This window comes from Bubalus kerabau, chromosome 3 (assembly GCF_029407905.1).
Source record: "Bubalus kerabau isolate K-KA32 ecotype Philippines breed swamp buffalo chromosome 3, PCC_UOA_SB_1v2, whole genome shotgun sequence".
Classification (NCBI taxonomy): Eukaryota; Metazoa; Chordata; class Mammalia; order Artiodactyla; family Bovidae; genus Bubalus; species Bubalus kerabau.
The window spans coordinates 139,466,411-139,489,773 of NC_073626.1; the positions used below are offsets into that span (position 1 = coordinate 139,466,411).

The 23,363-nt window shown below is 38.3% G+C and overlaps 1 protein-coding gene across 3 annotated transcripts in view; it reads right to left on the reverse strand.

Annotated features, from left to right (window-relative positions):
* ANKRD44 (ankyrin repeat domain 44) overlaps window positions 1–23,363 on the reverse strand; it is a 313,852-nt gene that overhangs the window by 5,679 nt on the left and 284,810 nt on the right. For 2 of the 3 annotated variants that reach the window (XM_055572996.1, XM_055572998.1), the window contains exons 19-28: window positions 19,304–19,505; window positions 14,031–14,118; window positions 11,996–12,113; window positions 10,690–10,906; window positions 7,103–7,190; window positions 6,430–6,513; window positions 5,277–5,422; window positions 4,158–4,240; window positions 2,062–2,144; window positions 913–1,004 (exon numbers count right to left, since the gene is read on the reverse strand). In XM_055572996.1, the coding sequence (XP_055428971.1) occupies window positions 913–1,004; window positions 2,062–2,144; window positions 4,158–4,240; window positions 5,277–5,422; window positions 6,430–6,513; window positions 7,103–7,190; window positions 10,690–10,906; window positions 11,996–12,113; window positions 14,031–14,118; window positions 19,304–19,505 (1,201 nt within the window). Of the gene's footprint in view, window positions 1–113; window positions 150–912; window positions 1,005–2,061; window positions 2,145–4,157; window positions 4,241–5,276; window positions 5,423–6,429; window positions 6,514–7,102; window positions 7,191–10,689; window positions 10,907–11,995; window positions 12,114–14,030; window positions 14,119–19,303; window positions 19,506–23,363 lie in introns of all 3 variants that reach the window. The other variant, XM_055572997.1, reaches the window with a different exon arrangement.

A 23,363-nucleotide genomic window follows, 5' to 3' on the forward strand; every position in this document is an offset into this window, starting at 1 on the left:
CCGCATCTCCTACATGAGTCAGGTTGGGGACAGAGCGGGTACATGCTAGGATAAATGGGGCTGCAAAACCAAAACTAATAGGAGTCAGCTAATGATGTCATATGGCTGCTTACTTCTGAGAAATAGGCATGAGCTGCTAATTCCAATACCTGTAATAAGCAGTTGAATTATGTTAATACATTTTATAATACTTGAATTAAATGCCACAATTAATGCCACATTCAAAAAACTACTGAATTGATAAATATCCAGAAGTTCCTCTTTTGCTCCCCAAAGTTAAAAGGCATGGTAGTTTAATATAATTCTCGTACTCATGAGCTTTCTAAATTTCTTAGGAAATAGAGTAGAAAGCTTCTGTTAAGAGTTAGTTCATTCAGAAAAGAAATGTGGTACAGATCAGAAGAAGGTTTCAAGCCTAGATGTTAATTTAAAAATTTTACTCATGTTCCCCAAATATCCATACTGAAAATACGAGTTCTGATCTGTTCTGTAAAATAATACCTAGAGGTTTGATCTCAGAATGAACTGAAATACAAAGATGTTTTAATTTGAGCCCTTGAGCATGCACCCATGACACATGTGATCCCTAACTCTTCAGCATGTGCAGTTAAAATTTCATTCGAATACCAAGTTGAGTGTATCTAACATATTTCAACCCCCATGCTGAGGAGTTTGAGACCAGCTGCTAACATGACATGCACATGGAAGGCGCTGGTGGACTGCAGGGAGACTATGTGTTTTACAACAACAGACAGGACAAATTATCCTTGTTGACTGCTCACACACAGGGAACTTCCAAGGGAAAGAGAGTCCTCACTGCTTTTTTAAACTAGCTCCTGGCTTTCCCATTTCCCTCTGGCTTCATAGCAGGTGCATTGGCACCTGAAATAATGGCTTACTTTTCCCACTTACCATTTTCATCTACAGCAAGTACACAAGCCCCTTTGGCCAGCAGCTCCTCAACGACCACTTTCAAGCCATTGCGTGCGGCCACATGGAGGGGTCTGAAAAAAAGACAACACCGAGTGTCAACCGTGATACATATTTGTACGAGAATGTGGCATTTTGAGTAGTCTGTGTAGTTGAAAGAAAGAGAGGACTTGAGAATCTATAAATAACACGAGTATTTTTACTTTTTCAAAAAAGATTTCTGAAGAGCTAGAGAGCCAACTGTTCTTCCACATTGTCCCAAATTCTTCTGCAGATATTATTGTACAAATATTTTACACCTCAAACAACCTTAGTGACAAGTCACAGGGAGCCAGAGAAAGAACTCAAGTTCTGGTGTGTTTTCTAGAAGGTTCTTTACCCCTTGCTTTCTACATCAGTATTTGAATCACTGTTTCACACAGTTAATCAATATGAAATCAATATGACTGGTGTTATTATCATCCATATACATAATCTTAAACCTTGTTATTACTAAAGGCATGAAAGGAAGTTTTCTTGAATTTAGAATATCTTAAAGAATAATGTCAAACAATATACTGCTACTCTGCTTAAAAATCTTAATGGAAAAAAATTCTTATATTTCTTTGCCCTTAAAACAAATGCACAAATAATTTCCTAAAATGGAAAATGAAGCAGCTTTTGGGTCTTTCATGCTAAGGATTACACTGAATTATATTAAAATATAATGAACACAAATAGCTTAAATGCTTCAAACATATTCTGGGAACCTGATTTATAAAACTTGTTTTCCAGTAAGAATACACAAAACTAACACATTTAAACAAATAGTTTATCCTCAAATATGGCAGCTGATAAGATTTTCTAACAACCCACTGTATTTTTAGTACTACCTTAGAAATATCAGCAAGGAAAAACACAGACCTCACAAAATTCTATGAAGGCATATCAGAAGAAAATTTCTAACTAAAAATGTCTAGCTTGGTCAGCAATTGTAGATAGTGACCATGAACTTCACAAAGGAAAAGCCAGATTTGTGTCTTTCATCACTGCGTCCCCCAACTCTAGCCTAGAATATAGCACATTTTTATTGTTGGTCGAATAAATGACTATGAATCTGGGACTTAGTCAGACTTTAGTAGTCACACTTACGTCTGCAGTGCATTGTTTTTTGCATTAATAAGGCTCTCATCTTGTATCTTGTCAAGTATTAACAAGGCACATTTTTCATGACCCTAACAAAGGAAAAAAAGATAAGTAAATGGAACAGAGATACAGAAATGTCCTGGGGAAATCACTTCAGTATGCTTTAAATTTAACATGTATTCCCTGCCTAATATCAAAATAGGCTATTTTCTGAATAATACATTTTATTCTAAGAGCAAATGGTTAATCAGCCCTAGATTTTCAAAGATTCTAAATAAGGTGTTTTAGGACTTGATTAATATAAATCTGATCTAAAATATTATAATTTTTACGATAACTTTTAGAATTACTGTCTAGAGAGCTGAAGTTGATGCTATATGTCAGCTAGGTCAGCAGATAAACAGAGAGTAGAATTAGGAGTGTCCTTTAAATTCTTCAACAAAGCTTTTTAAACACAAGTCAAGTCCCATCTCCTTCTTCAAGCCTTCAAATACCACCTCAGTATCCACCTATCACTGGAATTCCCATTGTACCTGTTATCTGTATCATTCATCACTGGCTGTCTTATTTAATAGAGTCTTTTCCAGCAAAGGTCATTCTTTTATTCCTCATTCAAAAGATACCTCTATATGTTATGACTAGTGATAGTTTAAAATCTAGAGAATCAACTAATGAAATAGAGACCCTTTTGGAACTTCAGGCCCAGTGCCTGGTTAAGGGGTGACCACTTCCTAAACCCTTGACACTCAAAATGTGGCCCAACAGAACAGCAGGATAACATCACCTGGGAGTTAGAAATATTGACCTTCAAGCCCCACTCTTGGATCTACTAAATTAGAATCTGCATTTGAACCAGATATCAGGGGATTCATTTGCACAATAAGTCTGAAAAGCATTGTACTTATATTCATGAAAATACTACAACGTGACATGAACTTCAGGAACCCGAGCACTTTTTGTGGTATCCACTTTTTGTGGATCGTGAAATGGGAAAATGTAACCAATGAAAGGAATAGCTGCGACTTCTGGTACCACTGGCTATAGATAACACCTTTGATAATACAACTATATTGGAACAAACCACCATCACTGGTGTCAACTAGCCTCACATTACAATGCCTTATAAGGGAGACACATAAAGATAATTTTAGAAGAGCCCATGGAGTTTTCATTGTCATGTACTGCTGGTGGAATGTAAATGGTTAAAACCTTATTACAGGGCATTTTGGTCTTAGAAGTGTTCATAGCCTTAGACTCACTAATTTCATATTTAGGGATTTATTCAGATTACTATATTACAATTAGTATTATTTACAGTAGCATGTATTTGAAACAAGGAAATGTTTAGCAATAGGGGATGGGTTGCATCAAGGGTAGCACAATCCTAAGGCAGGGTTCCATACATCTTCTAAAACACTATAATATATGATATCTGAAAGGAAGATATTCATAATATATGATTCAGTAACGAAAGCAGGTTATCCAACAGTATGATCCCACTCTCATAAAATCATACTTTTATCTTTTTACAGAAGCAGGAACCTTGAGCTATATGTGAACACGATGCTCTTAAAACACACAGACACACACACACACACACACACACACACACACACACATTCTTTGCATTGAACTATGTACCAGAAGAAAAGGAAGACAATAGAAGCATACCTAAATGAATACATTTATTTGTCTCATAAAAGAGTATTTTTGGCTGTGTTATTACAATGTCTTCAAGCAGAATAAATGAAAATATGTGGAACTGCTTATATTTTAGAAGCCATTTAACTAAATTCCTAATCTGTGTTTAAAAGCAAAATATGATACCACAACCATGAAGACAGATTCAGTGGCAGCATCAAACCAGATTGTGGCAAGAATTCAAGTGGCAAATTCCCTGAAAAGCACAGCCCATCAACCCCTTTGTGTGGGTCTGCCCTCTGCATCCCCCTTTGATTCCACTGAGAATGACACCATCCTGGGAAAACATACATCTTAATTAAGAGCCATGATACACACACTTCTGATGGACAGATTTAGGTATTATTATTATCATTTTATCATTACACTAAAATAACAGTGTTTCAAATCCATTTACATACTTTACTACTAGCCAAATGTAAGGATGTGTTCAAGTCCTTATCCTTCACAGTCAGGTCAGCCTGGGCACTGTTCACCAAAATATCTGCAGAAAAAGCCAAAAGATAGTTACTAAGACTACATGCTAATTACATGCATTTTGAAGAAGTTACTACCAAAACAATAATGCTTTTAAATTTGTATACTCACATTACCATAACTAATATTTTTTTTAATTTTATTTTATTTTTAAACTTTACATAATTGTATTAGTTTTGCCAAATATCAAAATGAATCTGCCACAGGTATTTTTAAAGAAAAAAGGAAAAATTTATTGCCATGAAAGTGAAAGTGAAGGTCACTCAGTTGTGTCTGACTCTTTGCAACCCCATGGACTATATGGTCCATGGAATTCTCCAGGCCAGAATACTGGAGTGGGTAGCCTTTCCCTCTCCAGGGGATCTTCCCAACCCAGAGATTGAACCCAAGTCTCCTGCATTGCGGGTGGATTCTCCCAAGGATATTGGAGTGGGTGGCGTATCCCTTCTCCAGCAGGTCTTCCCAATCCCGGAATCGAACCGGGGTTTCCTGCATTGCAGGTGGATTCTTTACCAACTGAGCTATCAGGGAAGCCACTTTATTGCCATAGTTGTTCTATTCAAATCCAAATTCCATAGTCATTCATTTATTTTTATTTCTTTGGCTGCTCCAGGTCTTAGCTGTGGCATGCATGATCTTTAGTTGAGGCACGTAGGATCTAGTTTACTGATCAGGGATCAAACCCGGGCTCCCACATTGGGAGCATGGAGTCTTAACCAGTGGACCATGAGGGAAGTCCCTATAGGCATTAATTTTAATTGTCTTTACAGTTTTGCTATTTCCAGGTAAAATGATTCTATTATTCTATTTGGTTTCTAAATGTTGACAGATTTCACTCTGGAAAGGTGGGCTCACTTTGACAAAGTCTATCAATAACCAAGTTAACAGGGGACTAAAGATGAACAGCAAGCAGATCCGGTGGCTTAAATACAATGTTGATCTTCTCTAACATGTATATACTGAGAGGATGACCACTTTCCCAACTTTACATTCCTTTGGTTTTAGACAGGCCTAAACTCCAAGTCCACAAGTCAAGCACACACCCACGGCACCAGCCTGCCCGTTCTCAGCAGCCATCATCAGCGGTGTTTTCCCTGAATTGTCTGCCACGTTCACTTGAGCGTTGTGTCTCAGAAGAAGCTGCAAGCACTCCACGTGATCAGCAAATGCTGCTGCATGAAGTGGTGTCCTAACGATTTAAAACAGGTATGATGTTAGCTTCCTATAAACTTAACACACTCCCTTTCTATATGTGCCTGAGAAACATGTGCATGGTGTCATCTTAGGGATATAAAACTTACTGGCTTACAGAGATGGTGACCAAGTTCCCCCAAAGGCCATTCAGGGTAGACACTGAAGTGTCACCTATGTGAACGGCACCCCTAGTTTTGGGGGGTGTAGGCAGTGGTCCTGATAATAAAATCAGCATCTTTACTGACCCTTTAATCTGGAGTTCCAATGACCTCTCTCATCATTGATAAACATACTTTCAAAATTAGGCCTTAGATTTGTAGACAATTGGCTATTTTTTAAAAAGCCTACATCATTTAATGTGAATGGCTGGTTTCTTTGGGAGGATAATTTGGCATGATTGATCAAAGTTAAATACTATGATCTTTGAACCAAAAAATTCCAATTCTAGCACTTTTATCTCCCAGATGCACTTGCTCTTGCAAACAGATACATGTACTAGACTGTTCATTGCACCATTCACTAAAACACCAAAATTCTGAAGCAACTTGAATATTCTTCAAAGGAGGACAAGCTGATTAAATTATAACATATCCAGTAAATGGAATAATATGAAGCTTTAAAAATACGGTAAATATATATGTTCTGGTGTGGCAAGATCCCCAAGATATGTTAAAAGGAGAACATTAATATAGAATGTTCTCATTTGTATAAAGAGAATATAAACATATATATTTTTATATATTTATGTAGTTATCCATATAAAATATTTGGAAGAAAATAAAAATTTAGAAAGAACAGTTTAAAAGTAGTTTTCTCAGTGGAAGAGGCTAGGGCTTTTGGACTAAGAGGGTAATTTCTTTATATGTCATTTATTACACGTAATTTTTAAAAACATGTATATATATTACTTTTTCAATCAAAAACATAGATGTTTGGCCACTATGTAGCCACAAAGAAGGCTAAGATTCATCAGACAAGAGCCATGCTCTTAGGATCACTTACCTGCCTTTGTCATCTCTACAATTGACAATACTGGAATCTATGGCCCCGAGTAACAATGATGCACAATTCTCATGATCATTTATTCTAAAATGAAAATAGGTTTAAAAATTTAAAATATTGCTCTCTAAAAAATTATATATCCCCTCCTACTCCATCTTTCTATGCACTGTATCTTTAATAATCTGATGCATTTAAAAATTTTGATACAAAATTTGAGCAAAAGTTTCATTTACCAAAGAATTTCAACATTATGAAGATTGGAAAATTACCATATATGAAATCTTCCTGAAATAAAATGTATTTCTAATTATCCACAGGGATAATATTGCTAACCCCAACTTATTTTTAGCATTTGGCAGACAAGCATGACTATTGATACACCTGAAGAGCTCTTCACATGGTGGGTACTGTTTCTCAGTCCACCCCTTCCTACCGTTTCCCTGGGTGGTTTGTGAGCCACCTTGGAACCATGGCACTTCACAAAAAGCTCCTGAAAAATCATTAACATTAGATACTACACTTTGATATCAGACTTATTTGCCTTTAGCAGCAAAATGGAATATACTGGTCTTATCTGTAATCTAAAAGAGTTTTCCTTCTGCCAAAAGCCCTTTCTCTAGGTGTGGTTTAAAGAATTCAAGCCACACCGTTAACTTCCAGTTTTTCTACTTACATTGCACAGTGCAGTGGAGTGAAAGGATTACCGATAAATGTTCGAAAACACTTCTGCTCCAAAAGTACCTCTATACAGTTTTCATTACCTGCAAGGAACCAAAAGAATTTAGGGAGCTTCTAACATGAAACTTTGTTTAATGAAATCTATTTTTTCATTAAGTACTGAATTCTGGCCCATGAATTTTCCTGAATTGGCTGAATGATCATTCTCCATGGAATAAAATTCACTAAATGCCAAAATGTTTTTAACTATGTTCATAGGTGTTCTGAGATATAATGAATAAATTAAGCAATGATGAGAAAGAGACCTCATCTGCAAGCGGAACAATTCTACCATACTCACAGCTCTTAGTAGGTAGGTGCCTAACATAGGTATGCCTCAGTTTGCCCATATTTAGAGCAGAAAATTTCCCTTTAACCCAGATGAATAGGTTCACTTATAATTATGCACCCTAGGGAAGGGAGGAAGATGTGATTGATAAAAAACAGTACTTATGATAGTGCAGGTTAAAGGGCTTTGACTGTAAGACACTATATGGTATTTAAAAGGGTACCAAGGACACGACTGAGCAACTGATCTGATCTGATCTGAAGAACAGTTCCTGGCAAATAGTATGGACCCACTAAGTATTTTTTAGTGAGTAGATGAACAAATGTGAATAATTACTTTCAACAAAATGGCAGGTAGTTTTCAAATCAACTGAATTTAAGTAAGGCCCCAGCTCTGTGAGTTTACTTGTTATGTGATCTATAAGCCTCCATTTCCTACATATTAAAAAATTGGAGAAGGAATACCTGCCCTATTGATGTCACAGGATGATGGGAAATTAACTTGATAAAGGACCTAAATGAGGTTTGTGAAGCAATGTTCTCATACAATTTTTAAGGCAAGAAGGTAAAGCTATTTGGCTTTGGAATATGGATTGTTGCCCTGGAAACCTCTTCTTGGCTGAGTTATGTGCTAAATTAGGGCTCTCTTCTGATCTACTCCAGAATTATGTTGATTGAACAATTTTAAGTACTAAAATAAGTCAAACTTTTTTTGTACCTATAGAGAAAAAAAGTGAAACTTTGCTTTTAGGAGGACTGAGAAGTATATGAAGTAATGAACATACAAATCCCCTAATTTTATGTAAGTTATATTGTTTAGCTTTCTAACTATATCCAACTCTCACTCAAATATTTCCAGACATTTCAACCTCTCTATTACTATGAATTTCCCTGAAGGACCTAGCTTGGGGCAGCATCTACACAAACCGTTTCTTGGAGGCTATATGAATCTCAATGTAAAGGTCTGTGTAGGTAGGACTGGGGATCCTTGAATGACTTTCAGTGTTTCAAAGTGCTCAGTGAAGGAGATTCTCGGAAGAGGGGAGCTTAAACCTCCAATCTGGAAGATTACACTGGAAGTGTAGATTCCAGTGGATTGCTTAGGAGAGGCTGCTCCCCTTCCCCTGCTTGTACCTGGAGAGATCTTAGAACAGACAGACCTATCACCCCCCCCCCCCCAATCCAACTCCACACGGGAGAAAATGTGGTCTGTGGGAGGTTTGCCACCTACTGTTATAATCAACACTGGCACTCCATCACCCCCTTCCTGTAGGTTTTCCAGTGCTAGATAGATCTTGCAGCTTAACTCACATGGGGCTTAGGGTGACCTTACCCATTAGCAAGTAAATTAAAAAAAAAAAAAAAAATCACAATCCTCCAATGGCCAGGAGGGAACAAAACCAAACTGCAAAAGTGGAAAATCTGACTCTTACTGAGGTCAGAACCAATGAAAAAAAGAGGATCGTAATAAAAACATAATGAAAGATCTTAAACTGATACAGTTAGAGCACCGTAAAACTTTTCTGGACCCAATAATCATAGTTTCTAAGTGAAAATTTTAATAGAAGAATTGATTATGGATAAATAAAACAATAGAAGCACAGTAAGAAACATATGGACATGAATTTGCGAACTCTGGGAGACAGTGGAAAACAGAGGAGTCTTTCGTGCTACATACAGTCCACTGGGTTGCAAAGAGTTGGACAGGACTTAGCAACAGAACAACAACAGAACTATATGGGAAAATATTCATGTAAGCTTAGGGGTAGGAGATCTTTTTAAGCAAGACTGTAAATCTACATACCATAGAAGAAAAAATCTCACAGATTCAACTACATAAAAGTTCAAAATCTTTACATGGAAAAAGATATCATCAACAAGGAGCAAAGACAAATAGTGAACCGAGAAAAAAAAGTTTGCAACACACATAACACAGAGAGGATTCATATTCTAAGACAAGGTGCTCCTACAAATGTGTGAAAAAAGATAAACCACTCAATAGGAAAAAAATGAGCAATAGATGGAAAAAGTAATTTCCAGAAGAGGAAATGCAAATACATAAATCAGTACACAATTAGACAAGGAAACACAAAATAAGATGAGATACCCTTTTTTTGTCCTTCAAATTGACAAAAATTAAAAAGATGACATCACCTTGGGCTAACAAAAGCTTTTATTTACATTTGGTGGGGTAAAATTTTTGCCATACTAAAGCAGTATCGTATAATTTATTAAAGTTTAAAAATATACACGCCCTCATCAACAATTTTACCTCTGTAAATTTATCTAACAGAAACATAAAGTACCATGATATGAACATACACACTGCAGTACTGTTTGTAATGAGAAAAAAGCCTAAAAACAATTTGAATGTTCATCAACAGGGATCTGGTTGAATAAATATTAAATTCTGATATACAAACTCATACTCATGCATGTCTATACCTATTTATCTGCTATAAAATATTCAACTATTAAAAAGATCAATGTATATAGATACACATTGATTTGTAAGGTTATCTGCAATAGAATGTTGAGTGCACAATAAGAAAAGTTATAGAATATTGGTTATATGAATTCTAGTTTTAAAAAAGATGTACATACATATATATTGATTTACATTTTCAAGGGAGAATTATGAAAAATAAATACCAAATTACATCAAAAAGTGAGTTTGGAAATGACTTAATTTTACTTTAGAGGCTTCAGTATTTTTTAAATGTAACAATTATCAGGCATTGAACTTTTTCTACTCAAATAAGTGAAACACAGAATTTTAAATCTCCTCAGTAGCAAGTATAACTAAATAAATGGGACTATGAGACATAAAAATGCAATGCTGAAAGATAAATCATGTGCCTACCAGCTGTCAGTTGTGACATTATTACATCATATTGTTTTGGTTGTTTTTAGCTTTATTATTTCAATTCCTTGTAGGATCCCTGGTTATCTCATATAGAAAAGAAAGCCTGATTTAAACTAGTTAGTTCATCAGAAGTTCTGATGAGGAGTTACATGTTACTGGTTAAGAAAAAGTGTGAAGTGATTTTTCATTCCAATATGGCATCATGGTAGCCACGGAGGGAAAAATATTTTCTAAAAAAGGTATTTTTGTTTGTTTGTTTTGCAGTATCTGAATGCAGAAAGAGTGGATACCTTGGTTACAGCATCATGTTATGTTCTCACTTCCTTTGAGATCACAGTGGTGTTGGGATAGGAAGTCTACTGGAATCAGTCAAGTGACAATTAACTCACCATTGTAACAAGCCCAGTGCAGTGGCGTGTAGCCTTGGTTGTCTTTGAAAGAACAGTCCTCCTCGGAAAGTGCCATCTGGAGCAGCTCACTCAGCCACGTGGCATGGCCACGAGCAGCTGCATAGTGCAAGGGTGTCCTCCCTCTGGAATCTTTACACAGAATTGACACTTCTTGTTCCAGCAGCATTTGCACACATTCCTCATGTCCCGTCATAATCTGATGCATCACAATTAAAAACACAACACAAATCTAAGAAGACTCAGCAAGCAAAGTTGTTGACTAAGTGGGGTTAGGCTCAAAGTAAGTGGACATAACGCCCAGGTCTTAAGGGAAAAGACTCTTATCCTACTTCAGAGAAACACCCACCTGTAAATGAGGACAGTAATAATGACCTCATAGGCTGTTGTGAGGACTAATAAGATATGTAAAGGCTCCCAGACTGCTGTGTGGCCCATAGGAAGTACCCAAAAAGTACCTAAAATAAGATCTATGATTATGGCATTAAACATTTAGAGTTCTTCTTTTCATTGATCATGGTGGTCAGCACCATCTTTAAATAACAATTTCCTGATTTCTGCTTTTGTTTCTTTAGATTTCTTGATATACTTTAAAAAACAGTTTAGCAGGTGTTTATGAAGAATTACACACAGTGTACTTATTTCAGCAGAGTACATACTTCAGGTGGTAAATGGGCCCACATTGTAATAAAGAACAATTAAAAATAGCATGGTTACTCAAAACTAGGTAATCATCAGAATAAATTACAACACCTGCACACAATGGAGGATTAAAAAAGACAGGGCAGAAAAATATTTAGTGATATGGACAAAGGTACTTGATATACTATAAGAAAAAAAAGGTTCCAAATAGCATCTTCAGTATTCTTTTTAAGATTTAAAACAAATCTATATTTAGAAAAAAGATTGGTGATATATATAAAAAGTGGTTATCTCCAGGAGGTAAGATTACTAGAGATTATTATTTTGTTATTTGTGCTTTAAGATTTTTTTTGCAAATTTCCTATGATGTGCATGCAATCAGAAAGCAGAACCAAGTCTTGCAACAATAGGTGTTCATATATCTATTATCACAGTCAAACATGGCAACTCAAGAGCAGAACCTCAGAGTACCTGCCATTATTTTATCTTTGCAAAAGATTCTGTAATTTCTTTTTGACTGACTGAGGTTAATTGGTTATCTCAGGCAACAATCTTCTTACTAAAAATTCATAAGGAGGTAAAAAAAAAAAGAAGAAATAAGTTCACTACAGAATTGCTTGACTAAAGCTAAGGAAGATGTACATACCCCTCTGTGTAAAGCTGTGCAGCCCATGATGTCGACAGCATCTACATTTGCTTCCTTTTCAAGTAACAATGAAACAGCATCACTGTGTCCATACGCTACTGCAAGCATTAGTGGGGTTCTAGGAAAAGAGAGAAATTGGGCTTTTATTTTTTAATTAATTTATTTTAATTGGAGGATAATTACTTTACAGTATGGTGATGGTTTTTGCCACACATTGACATGAATCAGCCACAGGTGCATGTGTCCCACGCATCCTGAACCCCCCTCCCACCTGCCTCCCCACCCCATCCCTTGGGGTTGTCCCAGAGCACCAGCTTTGAGAGCCCTGCTTCATGCACTGAACTTGCACTGGCCATCTACTTTACATACAGTAATATACATGTTTCAATGCTAGTCTCTCAAATCATCCCACCCTTGCCTTTCCCCACAAAGTCCAAAAGTCTGTTCTTTACATCTGTGTCTCTTGTGCTGTATTGTATATAGGATCGTCATTACCATCTTTCTAAATTCCATATGTATTAATATACAGTATTTGTGTTTCTCTTTCTGACTTCACTCTGTATAATAGGTTCCAATTTCATCCACCTCATTGGCACTGTCTCAAATGCAGTTCTTTTTTATAGCTGAGTAATAATCCATTGTGTTTATGTACCACAGCTTTCTTATCCATTCATCTGCAGATGGACATCTAGGCTGCTTCAATGTCCTGGCTATTGTAAACAGTGCTGCAATGAACATTGGGGTACATGTATCTCTTTCAATTCTGGTTTCCTCAGGGTGTATGCCCAGCAGTGGGATATCTGGGTTGTATGGCAGTTCTATTCCCAGTTTTTTAAGGAATCTCCACACTGTTCTCCATAGTAGCTGTACCAGTTTGCATTCCCACCAACAGGGTAAGAGGATTCCATTTTCTCCACACCTTCTCCCACGTTTATTGTTTGTAGACTTTCTGATTACGGCCCTCTGACCAGCATGAGATGAAACCTCATTATGGGTTTTGATTTGAATGGGCATTTAAAAAGAAGATTAAAAAATACTCATCACTTCCAATGGGAGCATCTTCCTCTCTTCCTTTGTCTCTCTGTCTCTCTCTTTCTCAGTCTCTCTCCCTTTTTGACAATTGCTTAGTATTTTCTGAGTGTCCCCGATTTGCTCTCTACTACCTGGAACAAGCTATATGCCTCTGGTCTCTAATGACCACATGGAATGGTGGCAGTGGAATGATCAATATGAGTAGGGCAGAGGAAAGTTCCACCTCAAAATGCTCACTTGAATCCCATCATTTTCAGAACTATGCAGCATTAGCCAAGTATCAATTGAGCAGGGACTGTGTGTATGTAAGAGATGCTCTTGTTTCCATCAGAGCAACTGTGAACTACTTTTACAGTTTTTTACGTTGGATTTCGGTTCAGTATTTCATTTGAACAAAGCTCCATTGCCTTAAAGAAAAGGAGGACAAGTCCAGAGGAAAGACCCAAGTGCTGGGCTCCAGGAGGTGAGGCCCAGTTCTGTCTTCAACATGAACTCATATATCTGGGGTGAGTCACCAGCGCTTTATTGCTCTGCGTTTCCTATTCTTAAGAGAAGACTGGGTGGGAGAACAGGCTAACAGATGGAAAATACTCAGGGAAAAATAACACAGGAAGGATAAAAATATGAAGGATTTTTATGGAGGTGATAACATCTTGAGGTCTGTCCTATTCCATTATTAATTTTAAAAATGAGATGGTAGCAGCTTCAGAAGAGGGTAAAAGTGAATAGAAAAAAGGAACAAATGAGAAAATATTTTTAAAAAGCCAGAGAACAAGGGTACATATATTAAAAGTTAGCTCTTTTTCATCAAGATACACACACACACACATTTTTCTTGGATATATACTCCAGCACAAAGCTACTTCATTCTTCTAGGACCCTCATCCATCAATTTCATCCCAGTATAAACACCAAATTTCAGCATTCAGCCCTCCTAGCTGTTTAACAAATTAACTGATCAGTTGTGATTCGAAATGTCAACCCCAGGTGTGAGAACACTTACTGTCCTTTGGCATCTTTCACGTCAACCACTTCTGGGTTGTCTGCAATTTCTAGTAATAGCCGCATACACAGCGTGTGACCATTAATTACTGAAAAAGAAAATAATGGACATTCTTTTAACAGACCATACAGATCCTTCCGAAATAAAATTTATTTGGACTTCAAATTGGTGGTTTCCAATTGTTGCTTGAAGGCGGGAGGAGAAGGGGACAACAGAGGATTAAGATGGTTGGATGGCATCACTGACTCAATGGACATGAGTCTGAGTAAACTCCAGGAGTTGGTGATGGACAGGGAGGCCTGGCATGCTGCAGTCCATGGGGGTCGCAAAGAGCTGGGACAAGATTGAGTGACTGAACTAAACTGAACTGAATTGTTGCTGATGGACATCCCCACGTGTCCAGCTAGTGCCAGCTGCTGGGCACAGCTGGCAATACGTCTGTTACCAACCCATCTCCACTTTCTTCCTATCAGGGCACTGTGGTTCTCATCTAACTTTCTTTCCTGGATGCTGTATAGAGGCTTTTTTCCTTAAAGAGGACATCCTTTCTTATCTACTCCTACAGAACCGATCATCTCTTGCCACTTTCTGGGTAACCCTTCTGTTCCTCTAAGAGAGTCTCCCAACTCTGTACAATCTTCCTGTGTCCAGTCCACCTCAAGCCCTTTTTAAAAGAAGGTTGAAGGGGGAGGAGAAGGCAGAGGAGGAGGGAGAGGAGAGCAGGTGAATGAGGGGAGGAGCAGAAGAGAGAAGGAGGGAAGAGGGGAGCAGAGGAGGGGAGGAAGGGAGATGGGAACAGAGTTTGCTTCTTATCCCCATCATTTCACATTCTGAGGTAGACGTTCTGACTGATGACTAGTGACTTTAAGTCAAACCTCAAGCTGGCAATGTTAGCCATTGGCTCGCTGCTGATTGGCACTCCCAGAAGACTCACAGATGGCTCCTCACCCCAGGGGCTGGAGGACTTCTCCGTCTGAGTTCCTCATATCAAAGCCCTTGTTTCTCTGCCTTCTCCCACCCTCTATCATCTCTGCTCCCCTCTCTCTCCCCTGCTGAGCTCTGACTGGGGGCAGCAGGCCCTGCCCCTCCTCACTCAGCTGCCCAGGTGGGAACTGGCAATGGGCAGGAAGCGTGGCCCAAATCTTCGGTTGGCCTTGACTGCCTGGGGTGGAACCCATGGACTCACCCTGCTCTGTGTGCACCAGGCAAGATGTTCTTTTAGGAAGAAGATCCTGGTGCCACAGGGTCAGGAAGCACCTCCCAGGCTGATAATCCCTGGGGTAGGGTACTTTCCTTTAGCTTGTTGAATGGAACCCACAGCCTTGCAAAAGACATGATTTTCTACTCAGGGAATAGGATGTTAACAAATATATTTAAAATTCTGAACGTGACCTTCTCTCCTCTCTGAACAATAAGAACACCATAAAATACATTGCATTAACCTTGTTATGGTTGTAGAGAGAGAAGGGAATAGACGCAGCTATGTTAGGTTGATAAAGGCTCTTCTTAGAGCTGTGTTTTACAGCCCTTTTTATTGCATGAGAGTCATGAGAGAAGGCTAATTTAATGACGACACATTTTTCAGGGACAATACATATTAGAATTAGCTCACATTCATCAACACCACTCAAATTAACTACAGGGATAATACCCACATTTTGTAGATCATTGCATTCAGCTAATTCTCAGCAACATCCCATTTATGTACCTCAGGAGGAAATCTTGTAGAAATGTTGTTGCTCTTTTGCTTTTCGTTTTAAAAATTACATTAAGTCTGTTAGCACTGGTGAAATACGCAAGAGGTTTAATGTATGCTTAAAAGAAAATAATTAGCAGAGGACTGACAGCTAAATACTGCAGGTGGTATTATTTTATAATACTCATGAAATACAGCATATTTTGATTGATTCCTTTTTCTATATCAATTTTATATTCTTTAAACTGTTGTTGTTGTTATTCAGCCCTTAAATCACATCTGACTCTTTGCCATCCCTTGGACTGTAGCGCACTAGGTTCCTCTGTCGTCCACTATCTCTTGGGGTATGCTCAAATTCAAATAGTCATAATCATAATAGTTTTGAGGATTTTTATTTTTGCCTAAACTAAAAAAGGGGAAAAATCATCTAATTCGTATCACTCATCCAGTATGAAGGAAACGGCAACCCACTCCAGTATTCTCGCCTGGAGAATCCCATGGACAGAGGAGCTGGACGGGCCATGGTCCATGGGGTTGCAGAGAGTCGGACACGACTGAAGTGACTGAGCACATCCAGTATGCTGGAGAGCAAACTAATTCCTACAGTAGTATGTTTTTCTTGGGCAGGTGCGGTTGAGATGCTGGGAGGTGGGCGTGTGTAGCTTTTTTGAACTTAGCTAATAGTCCCTTATTTTAAAAGTGTGGCTACACTGGAATTCTCGGCTTCCTACACATATTTTCCCCCAGTTGCCTTCCAGCAAAAAGACGCTACCATTTCCTTTTGCTGCGCCCTGCCAAACCCAGCTTTGTCTCAGACTAGCTCAGCCTCTCCCTGACTATGAGTGACAGTCATTTTTCATGCTGCTCAAAGACCACAACTGTCGTTACCACTATCTACGCCAAACCCTCTAAAATCCATCCTGGATCCTGTTCCTCACAGTACTCTCAGGATTTGGAACAAAAAAATTGGCCTCTCGAATGAGCTGCAAAAGATTCTGGAAAAGCAGATTCTCAAAGCACAGGTTAAAGCTGCTGCACAGCAGACATTTTGTGGGGAATAAAATCAAATGACAGCCGGCACCTTCTCAACGAATTGCACGGGGGACACCCAAAAGGAGCGCGTCCTGTTGACCACTAGGGGGCTCCATTGGACTACAGCCTTTATCACCGTGGCAAATAAATGACAATGACTATTCTTCATTGTTGACCTGTTCACAAGGGCGATTTTCCACAACCAAAATGGGTCCTTTGTAAGTGTCAGGAAGTACTCGGTAACTATGCTTGGCATTAATAACAGGCAACTTTAAAAGGAGAACTAAATGTAAACTATATGGTAATACTAAGAATGCCTAGAATACTAAATTTTATAATAATACTTACAAATACCAAAAAGACTAAATGTGATGGGAAATAAGAATTTATAATTTAACCATACCAATCACTGCTGACCTCATGGCTAAAGTTTTTTCTAGGAACAACTGCTTCCAGATAATTAAGCAACACCATGTTTTTTCAATCTTTGTATTATTTTTCCTCAGTGGTTTGAACATTCAGAGATGTGGATGGCAATGCTTCCACAAAGTCTAACATTCTGAGAAAATCTTCCCAAGTACAAGAATCACAAAATCTTTTGAAAACTGTTTTCATTCCTTTGTTTCCTCAATACATCCATTATTTCACAGTGAAAAATACTTACTTCTCTTTATAATATCTGCTATCCTGATCACTGAACTCCTGAACTCAAAGAAAATTGTGCCTTAGCTGAGCTAGAAACTCTTCCACATTACCTTGTCATCTGTGTATATGTCTAGAAGTATCTGGACACAGTTTTATTTAATGTGCATTAAAGAAAAATCACAGAAGCGGCAAATTACTTACTTTCTGAAAAATACATGTAGCTTTTTAAGAGACTATTTTTACACCTGATGCATCAAGAGTCAGAACAAAATTGTGTTGGTAAAGCAATTATGTTCCAATTAAAAATAAATAAATACTAAAAAAGGAAAAAATAAGGAGTAAAACAAATATCATATTAATGCATATATATGAAATCTAGAAAAATGGTACTGATGAACCTATCTGTAGGGCAGGAATAGAGATGCCGACATAAAGAATGGATTTGTGGACACAGAGTGGGCTGAGAGGGTGGGACAAGTTGAGAGAATAGCATTGACATATATACATGAACGCTTCCCTGGTGGCTCAGAGGTTAAAGCGTATGCCTGCAATGCGGGACACCTGGGTTCGATCCCTGGGTCGGGAAGATTCCCTGGAGAAGGAAATGGCAACCCACTCCAGTATTCTTGCCTGGAGAATCCCATGGACGTAGGAGCCTGGAGGGCTACAGTCCATGAGTTTGCAAATATACATTAACATGTGTAAAAGAGATAGCTAGTGGGAAGCTGCTTATAGCACAGGGAGCTCAGCTCGGTGCTCTGTCATGACTGAGAGGGGTGAGGTGGGGGGTGGGAGGGAGGCTCAAGAGGAAGGGCAAATATGTATACATACAGCTGATTTGTGTTGCAGTACAGCAGAAACTAATACAGCGCTGTAAAGAACCATACTCCAATTAAAATTTTTTGAAAAAAATTTTAATTAAAAAAAATTAAAGAATCAGAGCAAAAGTGAAGAAGTAACATATGTTAATACTCAGCAGATTGCTGTCTGAAAATTCCTTTCATGAAGTAGCTGTGAAGTATCATTAATTTTATGCTTCAAAATGCTATGAGATTTTATTCTATGTGATTTATCTGACGATAACAATACACCTTGCCCTTTTTCTTCAGAAAGTTTTGTGATTGTCATTGGCCAAAGGTACTGAACACTCTTTTGAGTTAAGAAGGTCAGATGCAGCGTAGAGGATTTTTAGGGCAGAATGATAGATATGCGTGTGTGTGTGTATTCAATCATATCCGACTCTATAATCCCATGGTCTGCAGCCTGCCAGGCTCCTCTGTCCATGGGATTTTCCAGGCAAGAATACTGGAGTGGTGGCCATTTCATTTTCCAGGGGATCTCCCCAACCCAGGGATCAAACCTGTATCTCCTGTATTGGCGGGAGGATTCTTTACCACTGAGCAACCTATGGAAGCCCAGAATGGTAGATACATGTCATTAGACATCTGTTCAAATTCACAGAATGCACACCACCAATAGTGGAACCTAATGTAAGCCATGGACTTTGGATGATCATGTTGTGTCAGTATAGGTTCATCCATTGTAATGAATATGCCAGTCTGGTGAGGGATGTTGATAATGGGAGAGGCTATGCATGTGTGATGGACAAGGGCTATGTGGAAAACCTCTATACCTTCCTTTTCTATATTGCTATGATTCTAAAGCTGCTCCAAAAAAAAAAAAATTAGCCTTTAAAGAAGGTCAGAGCCTCTCTGGATGTAGAACACTAATCATCTCTAAATGAACAGAAAGCCAAAAGCACTTTGGAAGAGCACAGGCATATTTGACATAGAAAGAGGATATTTTCAAAATTGGGATGAAGGAAGATGCCGCCATCCATTTACTCAAACTTATAAGTGGGCCACAAAACTAATGTAACCAGACTCCTGACAAGACCTACCTGAGGCATGAAGTGGGGTTCTTTTGGTTACATTGTCTTTCACAAAGATGGATGCACCTTGATTGATAAGTGCTTCCACACATTCCGTATGTCCCTTAAAGGCAGCCAGATCCAGAGCAGTGCGGCCTTTCTCATCCCTGATGTCCAGGTCTACCAGCGACTGCAGAAGGACTTCCAAGGCCTGGTGGTGCCCATTGTAGGCCTGCAAAGGAGAAACCACAAACTCAAGTGCTTGCTCACCTTAAATCCCACAACAGTCCATCTGAGGGGCTAAGCCTCCCAGGTCACGGAGGGAGACTACTTCAAAGAGCACATGGCATAATTATTAAAACACAGCTGAAACTAGAACTAGATGGAAAAATTACAATGCACAGACCTCACAGGTACATATAAATCTTTTAATGCTCCTTCTCTTTTGTCAAATAATTTACTCCAAAGGTACTAAATGTATCAATGTATTCTTATATCTATTAATCCAATAATCTAACACAGGTTAATAGCTAAGTGAATTAATATATTCTTTTATCTGTCAGCTCAATCCTAAACACATTGGTAAGATCCAAATATTTTTTCAGACGGCTTTTCTGTTAAACCTGGAGGAAAAAAAAATCACTAAAAACATTGTGGACTTTGTAATTCAACAGAAGCATACTGATCTTCTGTTACAGTCCAACATTTTAATTTCAACCATGTGATCCTGGCTGAGTGTCTTAATTTCACTTAGAGTTTGTTTCCTCATCTATAAAGTAAGAGCAATAGAAGTTGCCTTCCAGAGAGGATGAGAAGAGATAAAACTTCACAGCCTTTGCATAGTGCATAATACATGGTTGATGCTTCCTTTACTCTTGTTTTCTCCATTGATTATCATCAAAACATAAACACAATTATGGAAGTATATTCCATATATTAAGGCCAAGTTCAGTCCTATTGTGAGCTCCTACACTGTGTTAAAGTTAGGAGGCTTCATACTACTAAAACACAAAACTAAAAGTCTGAAAGGAAATTTTTACTAAGTCTATAAGGTTAAAAAACTGTAGTGCACATACAAGGTCAAGGACACTGAAATAAAAGGAAAAAAAAAAAAGAATTCAGTGGGGGTGGGGGATGGTTGGTGGAGGGAAGTGAAGGAGGAGACAGAGGACAAGGCTGTTCCCAGTGTCTTCAGTAGTCAGTGTCGCCTCTCATGTCTCTTATGCTATTTTTCCACTGCAGCAATCACCCTAGGCACAATTTATTTGAAAAAATGCTTAGCGCAGACTAAGGACTGATTTCTTCAATACACAAAGAGCTTCCATAAGCCTTTTTAAAAACTAGGCAAATGTGTAAAGGGTATGAAAAGGCAGCTCAAAGAAAAATAAAAATAAAAGGTCAATAAACATATGAAAAAAACATGTAAATTTTTATGGTACTATTTTTAAACTACCAAATGGCAGTGATTAAGTTTGGGCATGTCCAGTATTAGTTAAGACATGGTGGAAAAAATCAATCTACACTCTGTTGGTGGCAGTATAGATTGGTGTGATATTTGTGAAGGGTGATTTGACAAACCCTATCAAAAATTAAAAAAACAACAAAGTTGCAAATAATAAATACAATGATTTTGTTGTATGAAAAGCAAATATACTCAGATAGACACACACCTGTATCTATGTATATTTCTGTATTCATAGGAAATTTTAGAAGATACAAAGGAAACTTAACAGTGGTTACTCGAGAAATGAGAGGTAAAGTAATGAGCAAATGGACTTATTTTAACTTATCTTTTTAAAAACTACTTGAATGTTTTTCTCTGTACATATCAACCACAACAATAACAAAAACTAGATTAAAAGGACCCACAAGATTTAAAGAGTACTAAAAGGAATTGTTTATAAAACTTTCTTATATTATTTTTATGAATGATTATGGTTATTATATTACATATTAAACATATATATTATATGTGTAGTGTAATAACTCATATGCTGATGAATCCCAAATTTATATCCCAGTTACTTTCTAAGACTTGTATCTTCAATTGCCTATTGAATATCTAATATACATCTCAAGCTTAACATGTCCCAAAATGAGTTCTTAATTTTCCTCCTAAAATTTGCTCCATCTCTGTAAATGGCAATTTTACCCTCCTAGTTGCTCAGGCCCCAGATTTTGGAGTCATCTTCGTCTTCCCTCTTAAGCCCAGGGTTGTGGCCCTGCACAAGAGCTTTGGAACACTGGGGCAAGCGAGTGCTAAAAATAGCTTCCCCATCTCTCCCCACTGCCTTGCTATGCTCTGGTACAGGGGTGTGTCTGCTGAAAGAAAGGGACATATTTTTGCTCACCAACAGAGGTGTCATCAGGTTGTCAGGCACCTGGCGGGAAACAGCTATCCATATCTGTTACAATTCGCACACAGGTGTTGGGTAACTAGTAGCCCTCAATGACATGATCATCTCTACTTTCAAGCCATGATCATCTCTGCTCCTTCTTTAAAATGTATCCAGAATCTATCCAGTTCTTCACTATACCACATCCTCTGTTGCCACTATGGCAAAAGCTTCCCTTTCCCTCCTTGCTGTGTGCTGTGTTGCATCGCTCAGTCGCGTCCGACTCTTCGCGACTCCATGGACTGTAGCCTGCCAGGCTCCTCTGTTCATGGGGGTTCTCCAGGCAAGAATACTGGAGTGGATTGCCATGCCCTCCTCCAGGGGATCTTCCCAACCCAGGGATCGAACCCAGATCTCCTGCATTGCAGGCAGATTCTTTATCGTCTGAGCCACCAGCAAACTATTACTGAACAGCCACAAGATGAAATCTTTGAAAACTCAAGTTGGACATAGCACTCCTCAATGAAAACTCATTGGTAACACAACCCAAAACTTCCCATGACCATTCAGACCCTTAGGATTTGGCTTCCCTCACCCTTGATCATCAGCATGGCCCCTCATTCACTCTGTTTCAACCACACTAGCCTCCCCTCCCCCCTCCCTATGATTAAAGAAAGTATGTTCTCCTCTCAGCCATTGCATCTGTACTTTCTGCTTGCCCTGCCTGGAGAGTTCTTCCGCCTCTAAGAGCCACATGGCTTTTTTGGTAATTTTGCTTCAAACATTTCCTTATCTAGAGGCTTCCCAGAGCCCAATTAAAATAGATCACTACCCTGTTCCTCAACACATAAGGCACTCTCCAGCCCACTTATCTTGCTTTATTTTATCTTTATAGGATTTATTATCACTTGATACTTATTACATATCTATTAATTTGTTATCTAAGATTGGAGGTACTTTGTGTGTATTGCTCACTACTGGATCCTAGACTCATGCGCAGCACAGAGTAGACACTCAACAATAAGTTGAGGAATAAATGAATGAATATAATTATATTATCATTTATTAGTATTATTGATAAGAATATATTTTAAAAATAGCAACTATTTATTGAGGGCACTGTGTTGAGTGCTAATCTTGGCAAACATCCTTTTTATAGACAAAACACAAATCAAGCAATGATAATGAATTCATCCAAGATCACTTAGGAAGTGACAAAGTCAGGATTTGAAACTCAGAATCTGTGACCACTAGTATCTACGCTTCTAGGCAGTGTCTTAAAATCTTTCCCAGTCATTCCATTTAACTGACTTTCAAAATACTTTTGTGCCTACATATAATGGGTCAGAGAGCTGAGTAACAAATAGAAACCTAAGATGGAAAGCCTTTAGTCTAATCTAACTTCAGAAGCAACAGTTAATTTCATGGAGCACTTGCTGTGCGTCAGGCAGGATTGAACATATAGCACCTTATTTGCTAGGACAACCCATGGCTTGGATGCTACTGTTATTCCCATTGTTACTAACAAGGACACAGAAGGCACAGATGTTCCTCAACCCTCTCATGGGCACACAGCCTTCCATGGTGGAAGACTGGAATTCTCAGTCACACCACAGAGCCTGAGCTGTGGGCTTCTTGTGAGCATCTACAGAAAGCGTGTGACAGGGCCATAAGGTATACATTTATCTTTTTTATTATAGGAAGTTTCAAACTTATACAAAGAAGAGAGGATAGTGTCATGAATCCCCAAATAT